At 39.8% G+C, this 23,627-nt stretch overlaps 1 protein-coding gene across 12 annotated transcripts in view; it reads right to left on the minus strand.

The window, feature by feature from the left end:
- Positions 1-23,627, minus strand: part of KCNQ5 (potassium voltage-gated channel subfamily Q member 5) — a 318,037-nt gene that overhangs the window by 21,830 nt on the left and 272,580 nt on the right. For 9 of the 12 annotated variants that reach the window (XM_068414970.1, XM_068415030.1, XM_068415048.1 and 6 more), the window contains 6 exons: positions 22,007-22,117; positions 20,049-20,144; positions 16,668-16,762; positions 15,093-15,119; positions 12,042-12,098; positions 6,260-6,480 (listed from right to left, as the gene is read on the minus strand). In XM_068414970.1, the coding sequence (XP_068271071.1) occupies positions 6,260-6,480; positions 12,042-12,098; positions 15,093-15,119; positions 16,668-16,762; positions 20,049-20,144; positions 22,007-22,117 (607 nt within the window). Of the gene's footprint in view, positions 1-6,259; positions 6,481-12,041; positions 12,099-15,092; positions 15,120-16,667; positions 16,763-16,897; positions 16,987-20,048; positions 20,145-22,006; positions 22,118-23,627 lie in introns of all 12 variants that reach the window. The other 3 variants (XM_068414980.1, XM_068414989.1, XM_068414998.1) reach the window with 3 other exon arrangements.

Genomic DNA, 23,627 nt, shown 5'->3' on the forward strand with positions numbered 1-23,627 from the left:
ATTTAACTTCTCAAAAATTTTCTGCACTGGCAATATTTCATGGAACAGCTCCCACTACTTAATTAAAAAGGAGTCCTTTTTGTTTTGAGTGATGATACGGAGGACCAGGAAACTTTCTAAAAACAATTCATTATATGCACAATAATTGTGCAGTTAAAATGGCTGATCATATTATAAATAGTGGCACATTAACCAGCAAATTTAGATGGCCATGTGAGAAGAGTAAGAAAGAAAAATGCTAGGTGACTCTAAACATGATTTCAGTGTATTTTTAGATACACATCTGTGTTATTTTATATACACCACACAGAAGAAGTTAAAACCATAAAAGAAGTTGCAGATATATGTGATAAGATCTTGAGCTGAGCTAAACGTTTAGCTCATTCAAGAGCTAACTGTCTCCCTGCAAGACCTTGTAGCACACGTCAGTTGATATGATGTCTGATATCCGTAAGATCTACAGAGGTCCTGCGCCCTGGGGGACTTCCAGGTCCTGTTGTTTGAAAGAGATGGTAGCTGTGGGCAAAGGGAGAGAGGAGGACAGCAGCTTTAGATTCAGGTAGCCACAGACGAGTACCTGTATTTTAAAAAGGCATGAAGGATTTCCCCAACAACATTTTACAAAAATGAAAACATTCCTTGAATGTTTCATCTTTGGTGCAAGTGGGTTACATGGTGGCTGGGAAGTTTTATAAGCGTCCTCTCAAAATGACTTCTTAACTTATTTGCATCTTCACTGCAGATGAGATTGTCTGAAATCCATGCAAATCATACTTCTGTGTGGTGTTCTGCTGCTGTCCCTCACAGAGCTGAGCTTGCTAATCATTCACCTGTGACCACCAAGCAAGCACTCCGTCCAGCGAGCAACAGTGCACAGTGAGCTCCTCAAGAGAGGAACTATCATAGAAAGACTAAATTATGGACTCCTATGGCCAGGACCTTGTTTTGAATAAACTAAAGTAATGCCTCAAAACCAATGGCCTGTACTTATTTACACAAAATGAAAAAATGACTCGGAGCTTAGATCAGAATGCCAGATTATTTTTATAAGGTCTTCCTAATTAATTACAGTGACAATGGTAATAAATGTGAGCTCTATCATCGAGTTAAAAAATCACAAGAAAATAAATCTCCTGTCTAGCACAAATTGATATATTGCTAATAAAGTGTCATTTAGCCTCATCATATTGGGCTAGTACAAATTGAACAGCTTTGTTTTGACATCATGCAGCTTCATTTTGACTCAGCAAATTTAAGCTAACTGAGATGTAAAAGCAACCAAACTAAGGACCTTTGCCACATCAAGTGAACCTTATACAAAGTCAAGATGTTTGTGCTACTGAAAGAAAAACCTGTCATTTTTGCAATACATAAATTACAGGGTAGTAACTGAGGACATGGGGGCTGAAATGCACAATTACATTCTTTCCATGGCTCTTATAATATACTCTACCCTGAGGATTTTGTGTAAGTACTCTGTAGGGAATGAAAGGCCAGAGGTCGTGTGAGTGTATGATGTTCAGGGATGGTGCAAGAAATCAAGTATTTCCTTAGAGACTTCTCTTTAATTAATCAAATACAATATGTTTCTAATATCTCCAGTGCTGAATGCTTTTGATATTTTATTCAAAAAGCCACACAATGTCTCTAGGTTACAGCAAAGGCACAATAACTCTTGCAGAGGCTTAGAAGCATGGGATGATAGAAAAGAAGTATAATAGGGCATTTTTGTCCCTCACTAAGAACTGCCTGCACGACATAATATCCGTTCATTACTTCAGCTGTGGCTGTGCAAGACTGGAGCACAATTTAAGCAGAAAAGGTTCTTTTCCTCAGAAAAGAGGAAAGGAGAGATTTTGTGAGGTGAGTCTCCGTGGCTGGATATGCCGAGGCACGGGCACAGCGCCTGAAGCAATGGCGTGAGATCACCCGTACTATTTAATTGCTTGCACAGGCTGGCATGGGTTTGGCCCCTGGTAGTGGGTATTCTCATGTGCGGGGGGCCGTTCCCCACAGGCAGTTTGGCTGCAGTTTCCGTGGTTTTGGTGCAGAAACACAAATCACAATGCATGAGGAGGCCTTGGGACCAGAAGTGGCTCTTGGCTTGCTTGGTGTACGGGTATGGCGGTGGCTGTGTGTGGCTCTAAGGTCAGGCAGCACCTTCGCCCGTGTGACGTGGCATCCCTTTGGGGAAGGCTCTTGCATGACCCTATACGATTCTTGTATCCTTTTAAGTGTGCACTTTGTAAAACTTCACTATTTACCATTCTTGAGTGCTGAAGATTTCCCTTTGATCTGCCTGGTCCTGATAATTCCCTTTTAAACTGATAACAGGGACTGTAAATACAGCATCCTGGCACCATCATTAATTTGTGCAGGGTCTCCTCTTCAACAAGAGTTCTGGCAGTTGTGAGAAACATGTCACCAGAGACTGGACACGTATTTAAAATCAGACTACATAAATCTTGGGTTTTGATTATGCTCCCCTGTGCTGTTGTTAAGTACTCTAGAGAGCGTCTGCAGCCACACCACCAAAGCTCTCTACAGCCATCAAAGCTCTCTCAGTTTTGGATCCAATTTGCAAATGCACATATGTAGCTGAAATAATTGCTGCCGTTGCCAGGCCCACTTTGGCAATACGATAAATGGTTTATAGGCAGTTTCAGAGGACTGTTACTACCCATAAATAAAGCCATTTGTGCAACAGTTTTGGCCATACTGTTCTAAGGCTGCTATGCCAAAATCCTTTTGGGAGATACCTGTGGCCAGCTTAAGTGTTTTGCTTGATGCCAAGAAACCCTCCTTCTGTGGTTTTAGTATGCAGTGGGGGAGTGTCAGTAAGCTTTTGTTATTGGGTAGCCTAAGAGGAGGGCTACTACATTTTCAACCATGTTAGCCTCTTAGCTGCCTCCATAAGCTCCTGTTTGGATTGGAAACCTCCCTTTACAAGACAGTGTCTAATTGCTAATGTTTAGTTTCCCCAGAAGTCTGTTCCTGATCATTTTGGCCCAGATTCCAACCACGTCCTTTATCAGAACTCAGTCAGCCCTGCAAAGTCGCTGCATTAATGATTTGCCTCAGATCACCTTCATACGCTAATAATTTCTCTTCTTTACCGAACTCTTTACCTATATATTTGCTTCTTTGCTTTATTTTTACACAGAGTTCAGTGACCTCATCTTCATAGTGAGGTAGTTCCTCCTCTGCCTGTGCTAATGGAAGATCATTTACAACCCCAAATCCCATATGGTGAAAGAAAATCAAGCAAATATCTGAGTGTCTTCTTTTTTGGAAGTTCATAGTGAGTGTTTACTTTTTTTTCATTACATCACTGATAGAAGGTTTTGACACTGGACTGGGTACCCAGTGCTATATTGCCTCTGTCCAAAGGGTCTATTGCAAGTGTCGTTTCTTCTCCCCCAAACATGCTACAGAGATGTAAGAATCACCAGAAGGACCAACTGTTTAAGGGTATTGTTTTGTGGCCAGACTCATCTATAAAGGGGTGGCTTCTAGTTTGGCTGGAAGATCAGTACACCAAAATAATTAATCCTTTGCCTGGGAAATGCCTCAAGGAGGAAACTGAAGGACGTGGCAACCAAAATGCTGCAAATACTGTATTTTCATCCAGTGAAAAATGCAAGATAGTCTAAACGAAATACATCATCTCCAAGTCCTTTTCATTGAGCTGTCAAATGTAGGAATCATATAAAACTATGACATTTGTAACACACCAAAAAAAGAGAAAGAAATCAAGGTTGGTAGCACCTGACTTTTCCTGCAACGGATTGGGTAAGGTAGCAAGGAGCTGCCTTTCAGCAATGAGCACACTGGACATCTTTCTGATGATACCAGTCCTAGCAGCAGCTGGACAAGGTCCCGGAGTGGAAACTTGGCATTTGCCTAAAATCTGGAGACAATGGAAGCTGTTCCTCCTGCCACAGATGAGAAATTGGTCGTATCTGTTGGCCTCAGTTCATAAGGGTGGACTAGTAGCTGGAAACTTCTGACAAGTAAACAGACTGTGCTCGCCGTGAGGAGCAGGAAGATCTTTAAGGGTTTATGCACAGCAACGAACGCTCTGTTATTGTTATTATCTTTTATCTACAGAAATACCCAAGGTGCCGTTTATGCCACCTTTTCCATGAAAGGGAGTCAGTAGGAGGGAACATGATCTTCCCGTGCAGATCATTGCTATTGACGACAATATGTACAGGACAAAAGAGAGGACACACTGAGGAAATGTTCCTGTGACAAATGGGCTGATGAAAAACTAAACGGATGCTTGAGCGAGGTGCAGGCTGCGGGGCTGGAGCAGAAGTGAGCCGCTGATACCCTGGGAGTGTGCTCAACAAATTACTCTTTTCTTAGGTCACTTCCAGGCGCAGTGCGAGTTACAGGGGTTTAACCTATGAAATCACTTCTGGCATGGTTTTGGGGAGATACTCGTGCTATATAAGTGATTACATAGGAAGCCTAAATTTAGACAGGGTAGCTCGAACCCCACTCTGGTACCTCGAGCATTTCTCACTTCCCACTGCGGAGCAAGTGTTCTTGTCCCAGCTCCACATCAGCGTGAGACCCAGGCCAGCATCACACAGCCCCTGTGCTGCAGCTGCCATGGGATGCAAGCCAGGGCTCGTGCCACAGAACAGAGAGAGTAGTAGTGAGCAACTGGATAGCAGCCTGGTGGCTGGTACACCCCAGCAGACCACTGTAACACAGCCAAATTCGGGATTTGTGCATCTGAGAGGTCTCTGCGGGGGAGGGCTAGCCTGGAACGATGGCCTTAGCAAACACTGTTGGTTTATCTTGTTTGCCCTCCAGGAAATGTTTATTTACCCAGGCTTTTCCTGAAGAGATGTGTTGCGTAGGACGTTCTCAACTGAGGGATGGGGCATTTTCGTTCAATAGGTATTTTGCAACCTACATGTCTGTGATAATATGTGCTCTTAAAAAAGAAGCAGACACTGAAATTACACTTCTGTCTAATTAGTTTTACCACAATTGTTGGATGTAGCATGCGTAATTGCCATCATAGAAAGAGTTTAAAGTTATAGCTCTTTACTTGGATCAAATGATTTACGTTGTACCTTTCCCATACAGCCAGGGTCACTGCCTCCTGTTGCAGCCGGTCAGTTGGTTTCCCTTATTTTCTGCCTGAGGGTCCCACAGGAAAGTACAAAACATTAATAAGTCAGGAAAAATGTGAATGGAGAAGCCCAAATCCAAATTGCTGGGGCAATGGTACCCCCAGAGCTGTGTGAGTGCACCTTCCAGTGCAGGACCCGTCTCTATAGGGGCTGGGTTCGTCTCGTGCTCTCAGCTCCTGCCTGTTGGGGGGCTGCTCTCATCCGCTTTGGTGCTCCCTGGTTAGGGGAGTCACTGTCTCTGTTTTGTCAAGCTTTTGTAGATGGTGATCTTTGCCTGAACAGTGGCTAGTTTAATGCCCAAGAGGACCTTAGCTGGCAAACGGAGAGCAGAGAGGGGCAGCATCCATTCCTGTGAGGATGCAGCATGTGGGAAAGACTATGTTCCTGCTTTCTGTGGGGTCAGTGAGCCATTTTCACAAAGATCCACTTCTTCACATGTTAAGAGTCCTTCCTACATCTAAAATACTCTTTATAAAGCAATATGTAAAAGCAATACCACTGGTTTTGTTTGCTAAAGCCACCTCCTTTACTGAACCTGATGCAACCCTGTAAAACTTAAAGCACTCAATAGTACATCTCTTGGTGGCAGGTGGTTGTGTGCCCAGTGAGGTAAGAGGGCACTTCCCAGCTCCTTGGCAAGCTCCTCACCAAGCTCCTCAGCAAGCTCCTCTGCTGGGGTGGGGCAGTGCCATACAAGCTGTGCTCTCGGCTGGCAAAGGCGCAGCGTTGGCCATGGTGTGTGCCCACCAGTGAGAGGCAGCGGGTTGGGGCAGCAGCTGCACCCAGCAGTGGGAGAGGGGCTGCGACGGCAGAGCTGCTGCAGCCAAACCCGTGGGATGCATTTAGCCCACCTGCAATTTTCCGCAGCAACCCCCTTTTCTGCCAGTCACTCCCTACGCACCACTGACACAAGACTTCTTAGTAAAAAAAAAAAAATCCCATCAGCATGCTGTTTGAAGCAGGCTATAGCTTTGTGGTATCTCTGCCCTGATATAACAATTCTTTCTGTTTTCCAAAACCAGGTTGCATTCACAGTGCAGGTGTGTGAGAGCGTGGGCAGGCTGAGAGCAGCATGCAATGGCAAACAAGGCAAGAAAAACTCCTACCGTCAACCACAGGTTTGGGCTGGGAGCTCTTCAGCCGCAGCGAGGGCCTGAAGCGGGTTCGGTCATTGAAGCTCCAGCTCTTCTGAACTTTGGTTGGGCTGCCCTCAGTGGCAATGTCAGCACTTGGTGACCGGCGATCTCCAACTGAAGACTGCCTGTTCTTTATACTTTGACCTCGTGGGCTGGCCATCCGGACTCGCTCCTTAAAACTTAGCTTTTGACTGTGAAGAAGAGAAATGTATTTTATTTCATGATTCCTCCACTCCTTTTTCTTCTATTGTATGATATTAGGAAATAATTTCTAAAAATTCTCAATAGTATGAATCTGTTTCTTACACACTTTTCATTGAATATATTTCTTTTGGGAATGAAACCAATTTGATGGAACTGTTTTTTGATAGAGACATTATCCATGGCAGTCTATCTTATGGTACAGAATAACCTTGTAAAGGAAATTAAAATTAACAAATAGAAACAAATTTCACCCAATTGTTACAGATTAACCTCTAAGATTTCTTTTTTCTATTCCTTGAATTTTAAATAGGTTTATTTCCATCTTCGTCAGCCCAGCTCAGTGCATTTCTGGCCATCTCTTCAGGTAAACATGAACAAAATGTATTCTATTATTACTGCATGCCATGTAGTATTGTTTGGGCTTTTTTAAGCAGGCAAAAATACTGTTAGTATATTCATGCTTTTTCAAGATTTGGCACTTCCAACATTTCATATGCATTGTTAGTGATCACTCATATCCAGAATTCCTTGTTACAGCACTTACTTGGACAGGAAGAAACCAAAATTAACAAAACATCCAAGAAACAGCATGATGACTGATTAATGGAAATGTAATGATACACTGTGTGCTCACTAAAGTCATCGCTGGAGATCAAGCTGGGAGCTGACTAACTGCAGGTTGTATGGGACAGGTGCTTTAGGACAGGCACAAGAGCCCAGCCGAGCTCATGACTGTGGCTGCTGGATCAATGGTGGCCCTGTGGTCTTACAGTTGGCCACTTGTAAGCTCATTTTTTCCCCCCTGTGCTTATAATCCTTCCCTCCAGTCAGTTAAATGCGGGATATGTAGATTTACCACTTCCCAGTGCTTAAATTACCTTTGTTCATGTTCAAACATATCTGATGAACGTCCTGTGGTCACCATGACTATCTGCCTATGCTTTTTCATTATTTAACATTTTTGCCTTTGTTTGTCTCTTCCTGTAGCAGAAGGCACAAAGTGGAAACAGAAAGGAAGTCTAATACCAAGGTTTGGAAACCTTGTTTGATCTACGAGGTGAAGTTAAATCGCCTGTACAAGGGAATGGTCGTCTTGATTAGTGGTCCTGCTCTTATAAGGGGAGAAATGATGGGAGCAATGCAGTAGCTGCTCATGGTATGTTGTTACTGGGTCTTGCAGTCCTACTGCCCTGGCACAGGCTTTGGGGGTGCTTTTAAAACACCTATAGCAAAGACTGTCTACATGCAAATTATAACTGTACTTGAAGTGAAGACACTTTCTAGTACTCTCAAAGCCTTTGCATTTAACTTCAGCATGCCCATAAGATGTTTTCAACAGAAATGAATTCTGCAGCAAATTAACTAATGCTAACGTGGACTGTGTGGTTCTTAGATGTTTAACCTACTGTATTCTGAAAATACAATGTTAATATGTAATTATATGAAACAGAAAGTAGTTATAAACTTCTGCGACTGTGAAATGTTGAGATAATCAGATATTTTTGTCCGTGCATAGCATAGCATTTCATTCTGAATACAAGCATCACTGAGAGATGAAAGGATGCAGTTTGTACCAGGCAAAGCACATGCTGGGAAGCTTATAATGAGATAATTTTCAAGAACGCTAAAAAATGAGCACATCAATAGAAAGATTATTAGAGAAATGTATTTCTATATGGCATGTTGAATCACTTGAAAGAATACCTTCACTATAATTTCTGAAGGTAATCCCCTTCTTCCCTTGCCCAAAGTAAGCAACTGTTGAAATAAATGCATGGTGGTGCTGGAAGTGTTATCTATTTCCATTGCAAATTGTTATTCACACCTGCAGTACTGTGTGCTGTTGCATATACAATACAAAAGACCCACAGAACCTACTGTTTGAAAGAAAAGTGAGTTCTAAAATTTAGTTTTCAATAAAGATTACATTTCAAGACTGAATTACATTTCAGCTCAGGAATCTTTTGCATTGTACAACTTAATGAAAATATAAGCTGTAAAATATTTATTAACCACATTATTGCATTGTCATACTATACAGCATGAGCAACAGAATCAAAATGGGCTTATTATAGGTATTATTCGTAAGCATGTGTCCCCTGTGCTTTTTTTAACTTCTCTTATGGCTCAAATTCTATTTGCTATTGAAGCATGAAATCAAATTAATTTTTTTTTGATGAATCTTAGAGTAAAAAACTTTCTGGACAGCTCTCTTCCTTTTGCACTAGTTAAAATGAAAGGAAAATTTATAAAATAGCCATAAAAATGATCAGTATGGAACCGTACTTTCTATAATCCCATTAACTACAAACTAAAAATGAAAATAGAAAAATGAAAAAAGCACACATATTCTTCTGTCAATTAATTTGTACTAATGAAAGCAATGTCTGCCTTTAAATGGTTTGTACACATGGTTACTTCATTTATAACAGCTGAATGGTACACAATGGCTACTTAACCTGAATATCTTTAGGTCTCCAAATCAAAGCAATGAGGAATGGTGAAAGGAACAGTAGACACTTCATCTGTACTAGAGACATTTTTCAAAAGTGCAACACTGAGAACGAAAATATTAATTTAAAATGCAGACCTCATACTTAAAAAAAAAAAAAAATATCTGCTTTGTAGCAATGGCAACGTAATGGCATGCCAAGGCTCCATGCGGAGGATGCTGCATCATGAACAGAAACACAGCCCCTGAAGAAAGCGTGGTTTGGAAACTCTGTTTTGCATCTTGAGAGTTTCTCCAAAGACACTGGTTGTAGCAGTTCTTCGCTTCTTGGATCCCTGTTCCTATTTTGAGACTGGTGGGAAATGTTCCTGAAGTCACTGGGTCTTACCTAGTGTAGGCATAAATCGTATGATTTGCAGGAATGGAGAATTCATGCTTGGGAGAAGAAAGCTGCTGTCCTTGGGACCACCCTGCCATGGGGCTCTTCTAGATATGATGAATAAACAGATCATGAAGGAATAACTGAATCAGAACATTTTGGGGGCAACCTGACTAGGCTTTTTCCCACAGTGAAAGTCCCTTTCCTTGTAGGTTATATAGTTGCTGGCTCTTGATTATCTGTTGCAATAGTGGTGGAGAAAGTATTAGAGATACAGAGTGGAGATAATCTTAGGCCCTTTCAAGCCTCTTCGGACATTCTGCACTTGAATCAGTGGCCACTGAAGCCTTTAGGGCCTTTTAATTTAATGATGATTGGATTAACATTGTCTAGTGCCGTGCTAAAAATCCTTCATCACTTGCAGGACCTAGCCTGTTATATTTTTCTCTCTCCCCTTTTCACCTCTCTTTTTACAAGATATCCAAAGGAAGTCCCTGGAATTAATGTAAACATGTTAATGGCCTTTGGAAATTCACGTATCCCTGTAAGTACTCCCAAACTTTAAATTGAATGTTTGTCAAAAAGGCAAAAACCATGAGAAAGAATCAGGAAAATGTTGTCTAAATGCTTTCTGAAATTACACAGTTTCCTGAATCAGACCTAAATGATGAGGATCTGAGAACCACAGCTACCTCCAGTCATCTCTGCACTCTTTTAAATCTGTGTCTGCCCATCATTTCTTGTACCTTACATGACTTATAGTTTATTCCAGTTGGTTTATATACATATTTGCTTTCTATCACAATCTTCCCTGTCAATGGTAATCTCTTTGGATTTATTACTCCTCTTTTCTTACAGGTTGCTACTTGTGGAATGTATTCATACTGATAACACTGGAGCTTTGAAGCATCTTTTAGTGGAGATCAGTTACAACTGGCACCTGTGGGAAAAAAGCAAGTGACTTTTCTCTATTTGTTGGCCTTCTGTAAGGTCAGTTGTAGGATCTTACCACTTGTTCCTCCTGTCAGTAAGTACATGAGCCATTCAGTTCCCTGGGATAGCAAAGGACTTTCTGGTTGTTAATTCTTCTTTTTAAAATTCGGTCTTTTCTGCCTTTGATTTATGAAGGAATAGGTGTTTAGGGACACTAGAGGCCACTGTAGCTTCACTGCAGGGGGAACGAACACTTCTCTGCTGGACCAAATGACTAGACCTGATAAGATTTTGCTTTAATGCCTACAAACCTTTGCTTTTCTTTCCTCTACTCACAGCTCTGCCTGTCTTCCATGGATCATCTTACTATACTTTTTGGTTAACTGAGCATCTCTGACTCCCAGTCCCACTCCCCTATTGCCCTGCCTACCTTCCTGCATTTCTGGTCAAGTTTATCTTCTGCCCTGCTTCAGCCTCAGACCTGCAGCACTACTTCTTGCTACTAGTCACGATTGCGATTTGTTTTTCAGCTTGTCAGACTGAGCTGGCTGGTGGAAGTGGGAATAGGAAGAAATTGAAATGAATCAGAAGTAACTAGAGGGCCTGAGGGTGAGGGAGAATGCTTTGGATCTTGAGTTGAGACAGAAGCTAAAACTGCCAAAAATTATCACCCATGACAAACAACAGCAAGCAAACGTACGTGCCAGTTTTCAGCAGTGAACTTTCAATAAATACAGGTATTGATTCTTACCAAGCCTACAGCTGACTTTACTGAAATTAAGCTAAGTTGAACAAATGCAAATGCAATGGGTAGTACAGCGAAGTCTGAAGTTCAAATGTTCAAGACTTCTCCACCAGTCTCATGCTAGGAGCATGAACCCAAGAAATGTAGTGTTATATCTCATACCTTCAATGAGTAATAACAAGAATTTCAGGAACATAATGTCTTACAGTTCAATCATCAAACAGAAAAAAAAATGAAGTTCAAGGGGTTTGTGTATTTTTTCCTTTTTCAGAACAGTTTCCAGATGAAGAGAAACTATTTTTTATCTCCATTTTCTATCATCAGTTTGTACTTCTATTGTCTTTTAAATTATTTTAAAAAAGTAATAAAAAAAATGTAATAAGCTTTAGTTATAAATCAAGCGTTTCTTCCCGTAAGATTGATCAATCTAGGAATTACCATTTTTGGTAAGAGACACAATTTCCACAGAATTCAGCTGAAGCAGATGGCTGATTTCACATGCATTCCTCTACCTTCCAGTACAGGGCACAGGCACAGCTTCCACAGGCTGTGTCCAAGGGGATTCTTCTCAACAACAATTGCACATTTTAACTGTTGATATTGCCTAGCATGTTACAGCTTAATATTCCCCACTAATTATTACATGGAGAAATCAACTGCCATGGTTATAAAAATCCTCTTGGACTTGGGGAAATGTCTTCACCCAAATATTCAACCCCAGTTTTAGATTCCTGCAGGGTAATGCATTCCGAAAGTTCAAGTCTCAGGCAGAGAAGGGGAATTGGGCTTCAGCAAACTGTGGCGCGCTGCACACTGCAATTGTCTGACCAGACGAGATTCAAAGAACTGGTATTATTGCCATTGTCTTAATGTCATTGCAGGCAACAAGCAACGAGGGGAATCACAAGCACTTAAAAAAGAAACCTCCTTTGGAGAAGTAAGGAACTTTAAAGCACTAAGGAGGGGAAGTAAATGAATCATGCACCTGATGTTAGTTGGCATTCTCAAACATCATGTGAATAGGCAGGATGCTGAATACCTATGTTTCCGAGGGGTGTACATCCTGAAGAGCTTCTGTTTATTACTACAAAGCTTACTAGGAGTGAGGGGAGATAGAGGACCATGTTACTAAGCATTCCACTGCTAGGTAATGGATTAGGCTTTCCACCTCAAGTTAGATTCTGCATCACTGGTAATTTCTTTTTCATATGGTACGTGCAGAGAATTTACATTAAATCTATTTTTAGAAACAGATATGATATAGGAGGTGGAGAGAATTCCAGAGTACAATTTACTTGTTTCCCTCAGAGCGGGGATGCGTTTTTGCCCCCCCAACCTCCTATACTAGAAAAACTACTCCTTATTGCACCAGAGAGAGTTGTCTGAATAGGGAATTCGGATTCAGGCTCACTAGATGGGTGACATTCATTCTTTGCAGACACCCAATGCACGTCCTACACACATCTTACAGCTGCTTATACTCTCAGAATGTTGTAAGATTCATCAGTCTTGATCTAGTTTCCTGCACAGGAAGATTTTCAGCCACATTTTATAATTGAACACAAATAAATATTATTTACATTCAGTGTGTGCATTGTAGATATGGACAATTAACATACAGGCTTTTTAAATGACTTGCAGAACTCTAAAACTGATTTATAGAAATATCACATTTACAGTGTGGATACACCAGAGAGCTTGTCTACCATTACTTTTGAGAAATGATTAGTTAGAGTACTTGTGTATAATATTTTGAGAAATAAAACATACATATTTTTCTCACTGCTCTCTCAACTCAAATGCACAGCAACATTTAGTTACCTAATGAAAGACTGTAGGTCTATACAGACCAAAATGCAAGAATTAATTTATGTAAATAAAAAAGTCATTTTGGTAGGAAAGAACATAATTAACTTTTACCTTAAGTAATAAAAATTTTTTTCCACTGTTATTAGAATGGAGTACAGAGCAAAGAGCATATTCAGAAAGCAATCCAATGCACTACTTGTGCAAACACGTCTTCATTTGAAGAGTGAAGCACAAAGCAGCTTACTTAGTTCACATAGCATCCCATGCAAGTCACTCAGCATTGCAGTAAGAAAAAAGTTAAATAGTCGAGGACAGTTATCTCGAAGTACATTGCAGCACTTTGCATTTACATTTTTACCACAAAAGACCACATACCCCACATGTATTTTAAGAGATACGAACATAGAGCAATATATCAGCTCAGAATGATAAACAGCCACGAACAAAACACACTTTTTTTCAAAAGGCACTGAGTGGTCTGTAGGGTTTTTACTGTAGACCAGGATCTCAGGAGTTAGCTAGTTCATTTTTTTACCTACACTAATTTGCAGTCGTGCACATATTAGTTAAGACAAACATCTTCCATTCAGTGAAAATAAAGTGAAAAAATCTGACTAAATCATTGACTACTGTTAAAACCTCAACAGTTATCACTAACATGGAGCATGTAATATAGTTTTGACTGCTGAGGTTTTTTTGCATGTACCTTCTACTCATTGTAAGTAAATTTGTCTCTTTAAGTGCTCACAGGTACAACTGGGCATAACCTCTCCCCTCTGCACAAATGACTGTTTTGGAGGTACATACTCATTTACTGGCAGCTTCAGTCTCACCTTTAAAAAAGCTGAAGTCAATTTTAAATGTTGCTGTTGAAGGAACAGGAAATACAGCTGGCGAGTGCAAAAAGTTTCAATCAGGCTGTAATAATTTAATGAGATCAATATGTTGCTAGCAAGCCTATGGAGGTAATGTATATGAAAAGTCATAGAACTGACAGAGCAGGTGAAGTGCTCTTGAGGGACATCTCAGAGCAAATCCAGTCTCCTCGAGTTACTGTGACACTGACAGCAGTTACGTGCACATCGGATGGAGTCAGGCACCAGAGGAGCATCTGGAAAGTGGAACGGGACATGGGTAATTGATGTGAAGACTTTCCACTCCTGACTGAATAACCAGAAGAGTTTGTGAACCATGGTACAACTCAGGGGTGGATGTATTCGGGGTTGTTGTGTCACTGACACTTTTTTTCTTGGCTTTTTGTTGTTTTCCTGCTTGGAGGTAAACTCCACTATTCTCTGATCATGCTGATACCGCAGTGCTGGCTGCCAAATGCCTGCGGACTCCCATCCCTAATGAGTTTCGGAGGTAGAATCATTTCTCTTGTAGCCACTGAGTCCTTTCCTGTCCCTAAGGATTTGAGCTATAAGTATGGCAAAGAGCAGCATTTCCTCTTACTGCCTTAGGACTGTGCATCTCCAGGGCTTTACTTATCCCGGGAGAATGGCCCTGTCAAGGCCTGCCTCTGCGCGCTGGAGGCAGCTGGTCCTCAGTCTGCATCCAGGATGGGTGGAAACCCCACCTGCCCTCCCGGCTGATGGCGGTGAGGCTTATTTAAGGAGAGATGCCAGGCTGCCTCCTCTGCCCGAACAGGGCCATGCGAGAGCTCAAACCGTGCAGCTGGGAGGAGGTGAGCCACTGCAGTGGTGCTTTCCCCTCACCTGCCATGTCCCAAAACGCTCTTTAGGAGGGGACAGCAGGAAATCTGGGAAAACGTGGAGACATGGCACTGAGGAAGCCTTGAGGATGCTCCTGCAGGGCAGCACACACCCTTGCCAACGTGACAGCCAGCCAGTGCTGTTGGGGAGGTCCTCCCCCTGTGACAGGGTGCTGATGGGCTGCTTCACAAAGCCAAATTCAACTACAAGCCTGCAGCTTCCACTGTGATTCCTGGAAACCTTGAGCACTGATTTTATGGCAGAAGCCGGGGGCTGCATCCTTGCCCAGGAGCTGGGTCTGGGGAGGCTGCTCCACTCGCTGCTCTGCCACTGTTTGAACTGAGATCCCCCTCAAAGTTAAAAAGTAAAAAATTGCCTAGTTTTTCCATACAACAACTGGGGCAAAGAAGCAAATTTCAGCAGCATTAGTCTATCAATATGAGTTTAAAAAAATGCAATTTATGATTATTATCAGTTAACAGTTACAGTTCATTGAACCTAAAACACCTAAAAGCCTTTAAGAAGCAGCAATTTCACAGATAAAAGAAATAAAAGAATCTACAAACCTGCTAGAAGCTTCCCCTTGTTCTTTTCTTCAGGTCAGGGAGTGGGAGGGAAAAACATACTTGTTATGCAGATAGTAATCACATTACTTAGTTACAGATGATGTTAGATATATGATAAACATAAATGGATATGTTAATTAGTGTACAACACACGTGTTACATTGCAACCACAAAAACATTCAAGCAAGACTTGTAACTACAATGCTTCTGAAAAAGAAACTTTTCAGTTGTTTTAACACATGCATAACATGCTTGGTACATACCACTGCAGACTGAGTTGGCAAAGCACTTAGGCAAAATGCATTGCTGACACATATATAACAGAAAGCTGTAGGCTCTTATTAGATAAAGTTATTTCTGGTAAATAAAAAGGTTTGATTTTAGGATAGCACAGCAATATGCTTATTTAAAATAACAAGTAGGTGAACTTTTGAGGGACAATCATATTTTAGAATATTTTAGGTAAGGATACAGCTTCATTATTTATGTAATTTTATATCCTTCCATTTATACCAATGTTGCCTTCAACCTGTTTGTATATGTCAAAAATCAATATTCCTTGTAACTTTTAATCTAAAAGCTGCTTTTATTTTGGAGCATTTTGGAATTACAGTTATGGTAATGGATTACTTATGGCTCTGTTCTTGTCAACTCTTTGAAATTCAAAGATCAGCTTTGGATACCCAGCCAAACCTCTTTTTGGCTGAGCTTTTTGGCACACAATTACCTTTTTACTGTCATGTGGATGTTCATCACCCATCTTTGAGAGAAACCACTATTTCTCGTGCACTGTCTGCAATAACAACAGTTAGGATGCTTATCAGAGCTTTCCCATAAGGCTCTCGGTACTCTCCTTTTTGATCTTTATCAAATATCTTTTACCTTCTGATTTGTGCCCCATATTGAATCAGTCAACTTACTACCTTCTCGTAAGTCTTTTACTGAATTATTGAAGAGTCTTGGGCTGCCAGTGCTCTGTGAATTCTCACCCAAACTAGGACATCAAATATTTCCTGTCTGCCAAAGTGTGACATCAGGTCTTTTTAGTCATCTTCCACTGACAGTCTGTATAACTGCGGATATAATTTGCCCTAAGGAAATACTGAATATATCAGAAGTTATGACAAAAAGGAGGAAATTCTCCAGTGCATTCACTTGCAGAATACCACAAGGCGCTCTTCCCTTGGAAAGGTAGATCTGTAGCTATAGCCTTATACAGAGGCATAGGCATAAAAATAGCATTAAATCAAAGAACAAACTCTGCATTAAGCTTAATATTTTCCTCCTTAGAGATAATTTGGGGCTGGGTGAGACATTAATTAACCTTGATATATGAGTGGAGTTTTGGGAAAATGTTTCTAATGCCTGTGCTCAGTGGTATTTCTTAGATAAATGGCAATGATTTATATTTGTCCCATGGTCCTAGGCTCCTAGATAATATTGACCTGATTTGTCAGTTGAAATTTTTAATGAGAGGACTTAAGAAGACAAAACAAGACGAAACAGACAAATAGTAATTCTCTATAAGCTTGAACAGACATTGAGAACAGCACCAGCTGCCATATTTGTACCTACTTTGTAGGGCTGCAGGTATGCAAGGCCTTCAAATGAGGCTTCCAGGTAGCAATGGAAACCGATTTCTCATCAGCCGCATAACTACGCCATACACACTACGTGCAGGATATATGGTAAAAAAGAAAAAACAAGGCAAGAGGGAGCAGGGGATGAAACAAAAAATTGAAAAGCAGATTAGTAACCAATACAAGTCATGTCTTTCTTTTATCATTCATAGCACTGATACATGCCTGAGGGGAGGAAGAATACTTTCATAATATCGCCAGGTGGCTGTCAGGTTTGTTCGGCTGGCGTCGGTAGAATAAAACCGCCAAGAAGCCTGGTGTGGGGAAACAATAGAAAAGCACAAAGGAACCAAGAACATGAAGTGACAATGCCACCACACTGATTATGGAGAGAGGGGATTTTGCTCAGATTGGGATGTGCTCTATTAGGTTGATTAAGGAAATACCAGTAAAAACCTACCAAAACTTTTGTGCATCACAGTACACTTCACACAGTAAAGTAAGAGTTACTGGCTTCGTGGAAGCATCAGAAGTTATTAAGCACATAAAGGTGCTCAAAAAAACATCACAGTGATTTATTTGTGACAAGTCCATAGGGGACACCCACACAAACTTGCAGTCTGAGGTAAAGAAAGTGTCATAATACATTTTTTAAATGATAATGAAAACCAGACAAAAAGCATTTATAAGAAAAGAGAAGTACTCTTTCTGGTTTGAAACACTGCTAAATGTTTAAAAACATGAAATAAATCATTTCAAAGGTGGTTGACCAAAGCATAGCATTGAAAATGTATTCACCATTTAGATTTATAACTACATGTAGATAGTAAGACAGATCCTCGGTTCTACAAACTGGAACAGCTTCCCTGATATCAGCATAACTATATGAATTTGTACTAGCTGAATATCTGTGCTTTCTGTATATTGTCAACTATTCAATGTCATCCAGGTATTCTTGTATGGAGTCTAATACCCTGTGTTTTCCTACTGCGTATCTCCCAGAAATACATCTAGTCTTCATCTACAGACGGAGAACCTGTCACTTACTTTGTAAATTGTTCCACTGGTTGATCATTTTCATTGTCAAAAATCTATGCATTATTTTTAATTTGAAACTCTTTGGTTTTGGCTTATAGCTAGAGATATTTGTTATGTTTCTGTCTGCTATGTTAAATAGTCCTGTAGATTCCAGTGCTTCCTCTCTGGACTTTATGTTCAAATAATATTCACACTGAATATTTCTTATAAGCTAAAGAAATTGAGAAAAATATGTCCATATGAAACATTTCAGTTTTCTATAGTGAGACCTTACTATCTTTAAGTCAGGTAAAAGCTCTAGCAGACTGTATCTATAGCAACAGAGGAGTTAGCACAGACTAATTCTACAGAGTAACTGATTAGAAAATAGACATTATCCTGATAAGCTGGAGCAGACTGATTTCCATGGTAGTTCATTATCAATATCCACAACAGAAATTTAAAAAAGCCTGCGCACTGTTACAGTAGACAATAGTATGCAGTTCAGACACATCCTGCATTTATGAACATGAAATTCTCTCCAGTCCTGGACTCCTTTTTTCCCAATGTTTTCTTTGCTTTCTCCAATTTTCCAATCTCATTTACAAGGTGTAGATGCTGAGACAATATGTAGCATGTTAGTAACAGCATCACCATACACAGTGGTAATATCAGCCTTCTCCTACTTGTTACCTTTCTGGTTCTGTATCTAAGGACTGTAACAAACCAGCTGGAGTAACATACTGGGAACTTGTATGAAGCTCTTGACCCTTCTTTCCCACTCTTTCTCCTCTATGTTTCTCATCCTTCATCAAATCCTTTCCAGAGTCACTAATCCTGGGATAGAGGCCTCTTGTAATAGTCTGAATTCATTGATTCTAGATCAAGTTTTGTATTTGGTTTATTAAGACATTTGGTAGGAACCATTCCACCCTGTAAAGTCACTCAGATCATCCCCAGGTTCATTCCAGTGTGCCTGCCCTTTCCTATTCTGCCCGACCTTGTGCCATTTGCAAGTATCTCCATCAGCAATTTTATATTAATTTCCAGATCACTGAAAATGCTGAACATGAAAATGAACATGTAAATACTGAACAACCTTCATCATAGGATCCCACCACGACTTTCTCCCTTTCACAATGATTTTGCCCATTAAGAGTCACTTTCTGAAATCAGTCAGCTAGCTACTTTTAATCTATTTAGCATGCTGTCTTACTAATATTTTTGTTGAACTGTCATATGACAATAAGAAGAGCTACATCCAAAACCTAAATCTATTGTGTTTTGTCTGGCAACCAAACTTGGAAGAAGCAGATTAGAATATATGTTTTAAAAAATATCCCAGACAGTCATTCTACAGTACAATAGATACAAAAGCAGTAGATTTGTATTTATTAATTATTCTAATAAATATTAAATCTCAAATATTTAGTATTGAATAGTCTTTGAACAGTAATAAATGGAAAACATTTATTAACTTTAAGAATGGTTCAAAGCCAGCCTCATAGATGTCCTGAACTTATCATGGAACTCTAGTATAACCATGCTCAGCTTCTTTATTTAGATTTGTTATTTCAGAATTAAAAAAACAGCATAAATGGCACACATAAAACACTTAGGATCCCAAGAAAATAAACTAGGAGGCTGGAAGATTATTTCTCTCCTTTTTTTTCCGTGCATCAAGTAGAGTAAAGCTTGGTGCAAAATCATTCTTTAGAGGATTTTTTAATTTTTAACTAGGACTGTAAGTTAAGGATAAAACTCATGCAAAACAGCTGTTTAACAAGTATCATGCTGCTTTTGCTTAAAAAAAAATCTTTCTCAATCGTTGATCTGCACCATCATGTCAATATTGGGGCTGAAACCATTTCAGACAATTTCAGACATTTTGGAATTGCTAGCATCTACATTTCCAGCTTTTGAATTGACTAACAGTGAAAGCAATTCTCTGGGCAGGACACTTTTCATTTTTACCAAGTATATCACTCACTGGAGCACTCTAAACCCTGTAGTAGATGAAAAGTAGCTTAATATAGGCAAGAGTGCTGTGCCATCAGTTGGGTTCTCTAGGGATGAGTTCTATTTTTCCAAGTACTTCGCTAACCGCAGGCATGCAATTGACATACCCGACTTGGTTTCTTCAGCGTGGATAGAAAAACTCAAAAACTACTCATAGAAATGCTATATACACAACAATGACAACACACGGCAATCACTGAACAAACTTATTTCACGAAACTAACCAATCTGTTAAATATTATTTCCACAAAACTTTCCAAAAAAATTTGAAACAAAATAACTTCCTTTAATATGTGCTTTAAATCACCCACTATTATCTTTTCACTAATTTCCGATTTACCTGAATTAGACTGGCAGCTGGATTCCTTCTTTTCTCAAAGTGTTTCTGACGATGCTGTTCCTGCACTTTTAATGCGAATCCTGAGCCAAGGATGCCCTGCAATACAGTGCGCCATTTATCATTATGTAGGTAGTTTTTGCAACAAATATTCATAATCAACTGCAAAGATTTTGTGAAGATGTTACGTCATATGATTGCCTCAGATAACACATTTATGAGAGTATATGACAGTATGAGGCTTAACAACAGTGCCCCTTTCGTGGTGAGGCAGGAGACTCCTTACTTAATAGATAACATCTGTGGCACTACCAGTGACCACTCATCCCAACCATTGCTTGGGTTTGTGCTATACTGTGTTCTTGCAACTCTGAAGGCCATGGAGATATATGTGTATATGTGTATATATATAAAATCAAGCAGGAACATTCAGAGGAACTTAAGCCAGGAATGATGAAATGACCAGCTGACAGATATGCCAGATATGTATGGGCCTCAAAGTCCATATCTGCAGTGTTTGTTATAACTTCTGATTTTAGAAAAGTTAGAAAATGCCTTGCTTAACAGATTAAGACCATCTCTTCTCACTCTTTCCCACCTAAATAATCCCCATTGTTCATTCTATAGGCTATGAAAAAAAGCTGATGATGAAACCTCTCCCCTTTCAACCTTTTTACCTTTGAATAAGTAAGATAAATTTGACTCCTGCTGAACAGTCCCAAAGATTGAGAATGTTTCCCTCCTTGGCTTGCAAGAAGTGTAATATTTCTGCTGGACATGTCTGCATTATAAGGAATAATATTTCCACTTGATTCTTAGTTAGGATAGAATAATATTAGAAATGCGCAAGATTCGCACATATCTCTTGTTTACAGACAGATTAAACACAAAAGTGTTTATGAGGAAAATAAGTATCTGTACATAGATACGACATGAGGAACAAAAGTTCTGGCATCTCTAATATGTAAGGTTATTAATCTTTTACATGTTTATTGTAGTCCTAACTTTCTTGTTAGTGGTGACTGGGTAACAAAGGGAATTAATTACAGTAGCTGTCATTAAGTGTCAAAGATTCACAAACAGGTAATATATGCCAGAGATACTGAAATATTGTCTTTACTTAGAGTAAGAAATAAATGCAGTGCACTAGATGATTCAGTGCTGCTGGCAAGTGCTGACTTTTCATCTTGGTTTGTCTGTATGGTTGAGAACAAAGGTATTATTATAACTTATATATTTTATAGTGATCTATAGGTAATGAATCTGAGTATTGAAATATTGATTTTCTGTATATGTTGCACTGGATGCAATACCACAAAATACAAATGTCACTTCTAATTTCATGCTTATTCAATACTAATTTAAAAAAGAAAGGAAATTCACTCACAAAAATGAAAAGTTATTTCTGAAGCTACACTGTATTTTAGTCATTAGATGATTCCCATTTCCATCAAAGTCTCTTGAACATTGATAAAAGCAACATAAATAAACTGTCATGTTTATTTACAATCATTCACAGAAAATGATAGCTGTATTTTACATTCAATGACATTAACCTTTGGTTGATTTAATGCCTTCTACTACTCTCTGTTGGTAGTCTGAACATGATCATAAAAGACAACCTGTTAGAAATATCTTGCTTTTTTTTTTAATGGAATCTAATTCAGAAAAACATATCAGCTGATTTTTTTCCAAAAATCTGAAAGAAAAGCTGTAATTTATAAGCCACAATTCATAACAAAAGAAAGGAATTTCAAGAAAATCCCCAAAACAACTCAAGCAATGACACCAAACCTTTCCTTTGGATTTTGGATAGCAGTTCACTAGTGTTGTCACAGAGCAAAAAGGCTTAAACAGTTGTTCTTCGTGTAGAGAACTTCCTTCGGCTTTTTGTATTGTAACAGCAGTAGGAGCTACAGAAGTTCCTATTACCTTTTTACAGATTTTATAGGCATACTCACAGCAGGTAGTGCAAAGAAAGAAATGCCAAGTAGAGCAAATCCTGCAGAAAGCAACCTTCCAAGCCAAGTAAGAGGAGTTTTGTCTCCATAGCCAATGGTTGTCAATGTAATCTGAAAAGAAAGGAATGAACATCATGGTTTACCAGAAGTCACTGAGAGATTAGTTGCAGATTATCTACATTGCGTGAAACAGCATTTCCACTAAATAATCCAAGACACATGAAATATCATAGAATCATATACATATATAGTTGTTTCTAAAAGAAAAACAAACATAAATAAACATTAATACATTTTTCTATGAAAACTTAATACTGTTTATGACTGAATAAAACTGAGATAAATAATAAATGTGAGAAAAATATCTAAATAATCAATAAATAAGTTTAAAAAAATAATAAAACAGGGATATAAATAAATAAAAATAATATAAATATATTATTATAAATATAAATAAAAATAAATAAAAAAATAAACTGGGATCTCAAAGCTGAAGCAGATGATGGGAAATTATGTGAGCTGGGCAGAAAAAAGTGTTCTTTTCCATGGATGTAAAGGTGTTTCACCTATTTTCTGCAGGGAAATATAACTGAGTATTATCACAACTTCACAAATATAAATTACACAGAGATCACATTGGAAAAATATAGTAGGGAGGAAGTTGAAGTTCACAGATGATATGAAGTCAAAGAACAGCAAGAAGCAGCTGCATTTTCTACAAGCCCATCAGTACAATTTGAAGTGGATTATCTTCTGAAATACAAAAAACACTAATCAAAAGCTGGAAGGAACTTTAAGAAGTCCTGGTCCTTTCCTGATGGCAGGCTCAGATATACTTATATCACTCCTGACACGAAGGTCCAAAGACTACTACACAGCAGCAGATGCAGAGGTACCTCAGTCTGTTGGACAATGTTAGCTCAGACCTACGTGGGGAAAGGTCAAAGAGGAGGAGGAGGGCATCTGTAATCCCTTCATGTGGCGAGTGTAATCAGAGGCTCAGCATACAGATACTTCAAAAACTGTGCTGTGGAGGTCAGCACCCCTGCTGTGTAGTACCAGTGCAGACGATGGCAGGGTTTTGTACATGTGGGAGGGCTCTCCACATGCAAGTCATTGAAATGCAGTGCATATGCAAATACCGCTGGGATAATGGTGCGTGGCTGTGGTTTACTGAGCGTATCTCCAAGGCAAAAGGTTATGGCTTCATGTCTGTGTGTGGCTGAGGGTCTTCCTCAACCCAAGGAAACGTCCTCTAGGCTGCTCCTGGCCTGGGAAGCATGTCAGTCCCAAACCTGGGGACTGGACTGGCAGGAGAAAGTCACGTTGCTACTCTTCTCTCTTGGGGAGTTTGGACACACCCTGCTGCCTGATGCAGGCAGCTGGAGGAGGTGTGGGCAGAGCGGAGGATTTCCAAAGGCCGCGTGGGAGGCTGTGGGGCGCGTGCTCAGGCAACAGCACACGATATTAGAGGACAGAGATAGACAACAGTAGGCTGAATGCCAAGGACTCCAGGGCCTGTTATTAGTGGAGAACGTGAGCACAGAGAATTATTTTACATCGTGTACCAAATGTGGGCAAGTTCAGGCTTAGCAAATACTCTGGCAGGAACGAATTCTTC

Source organism: Nyctibius grandis, chromosome 1 (assembly GCF_013368605.1).
Source record: "Nyctibius grandis isolate bNycGra1 chromosome 1, bNycGra1.pri, whole genome shotgun sequence".
NCBI lineage: Eukaryota > Metazoa > Chordata > Aves > Nyctibiiformes > Nyctibiidae > Nyctibius > Nyctibius grandis.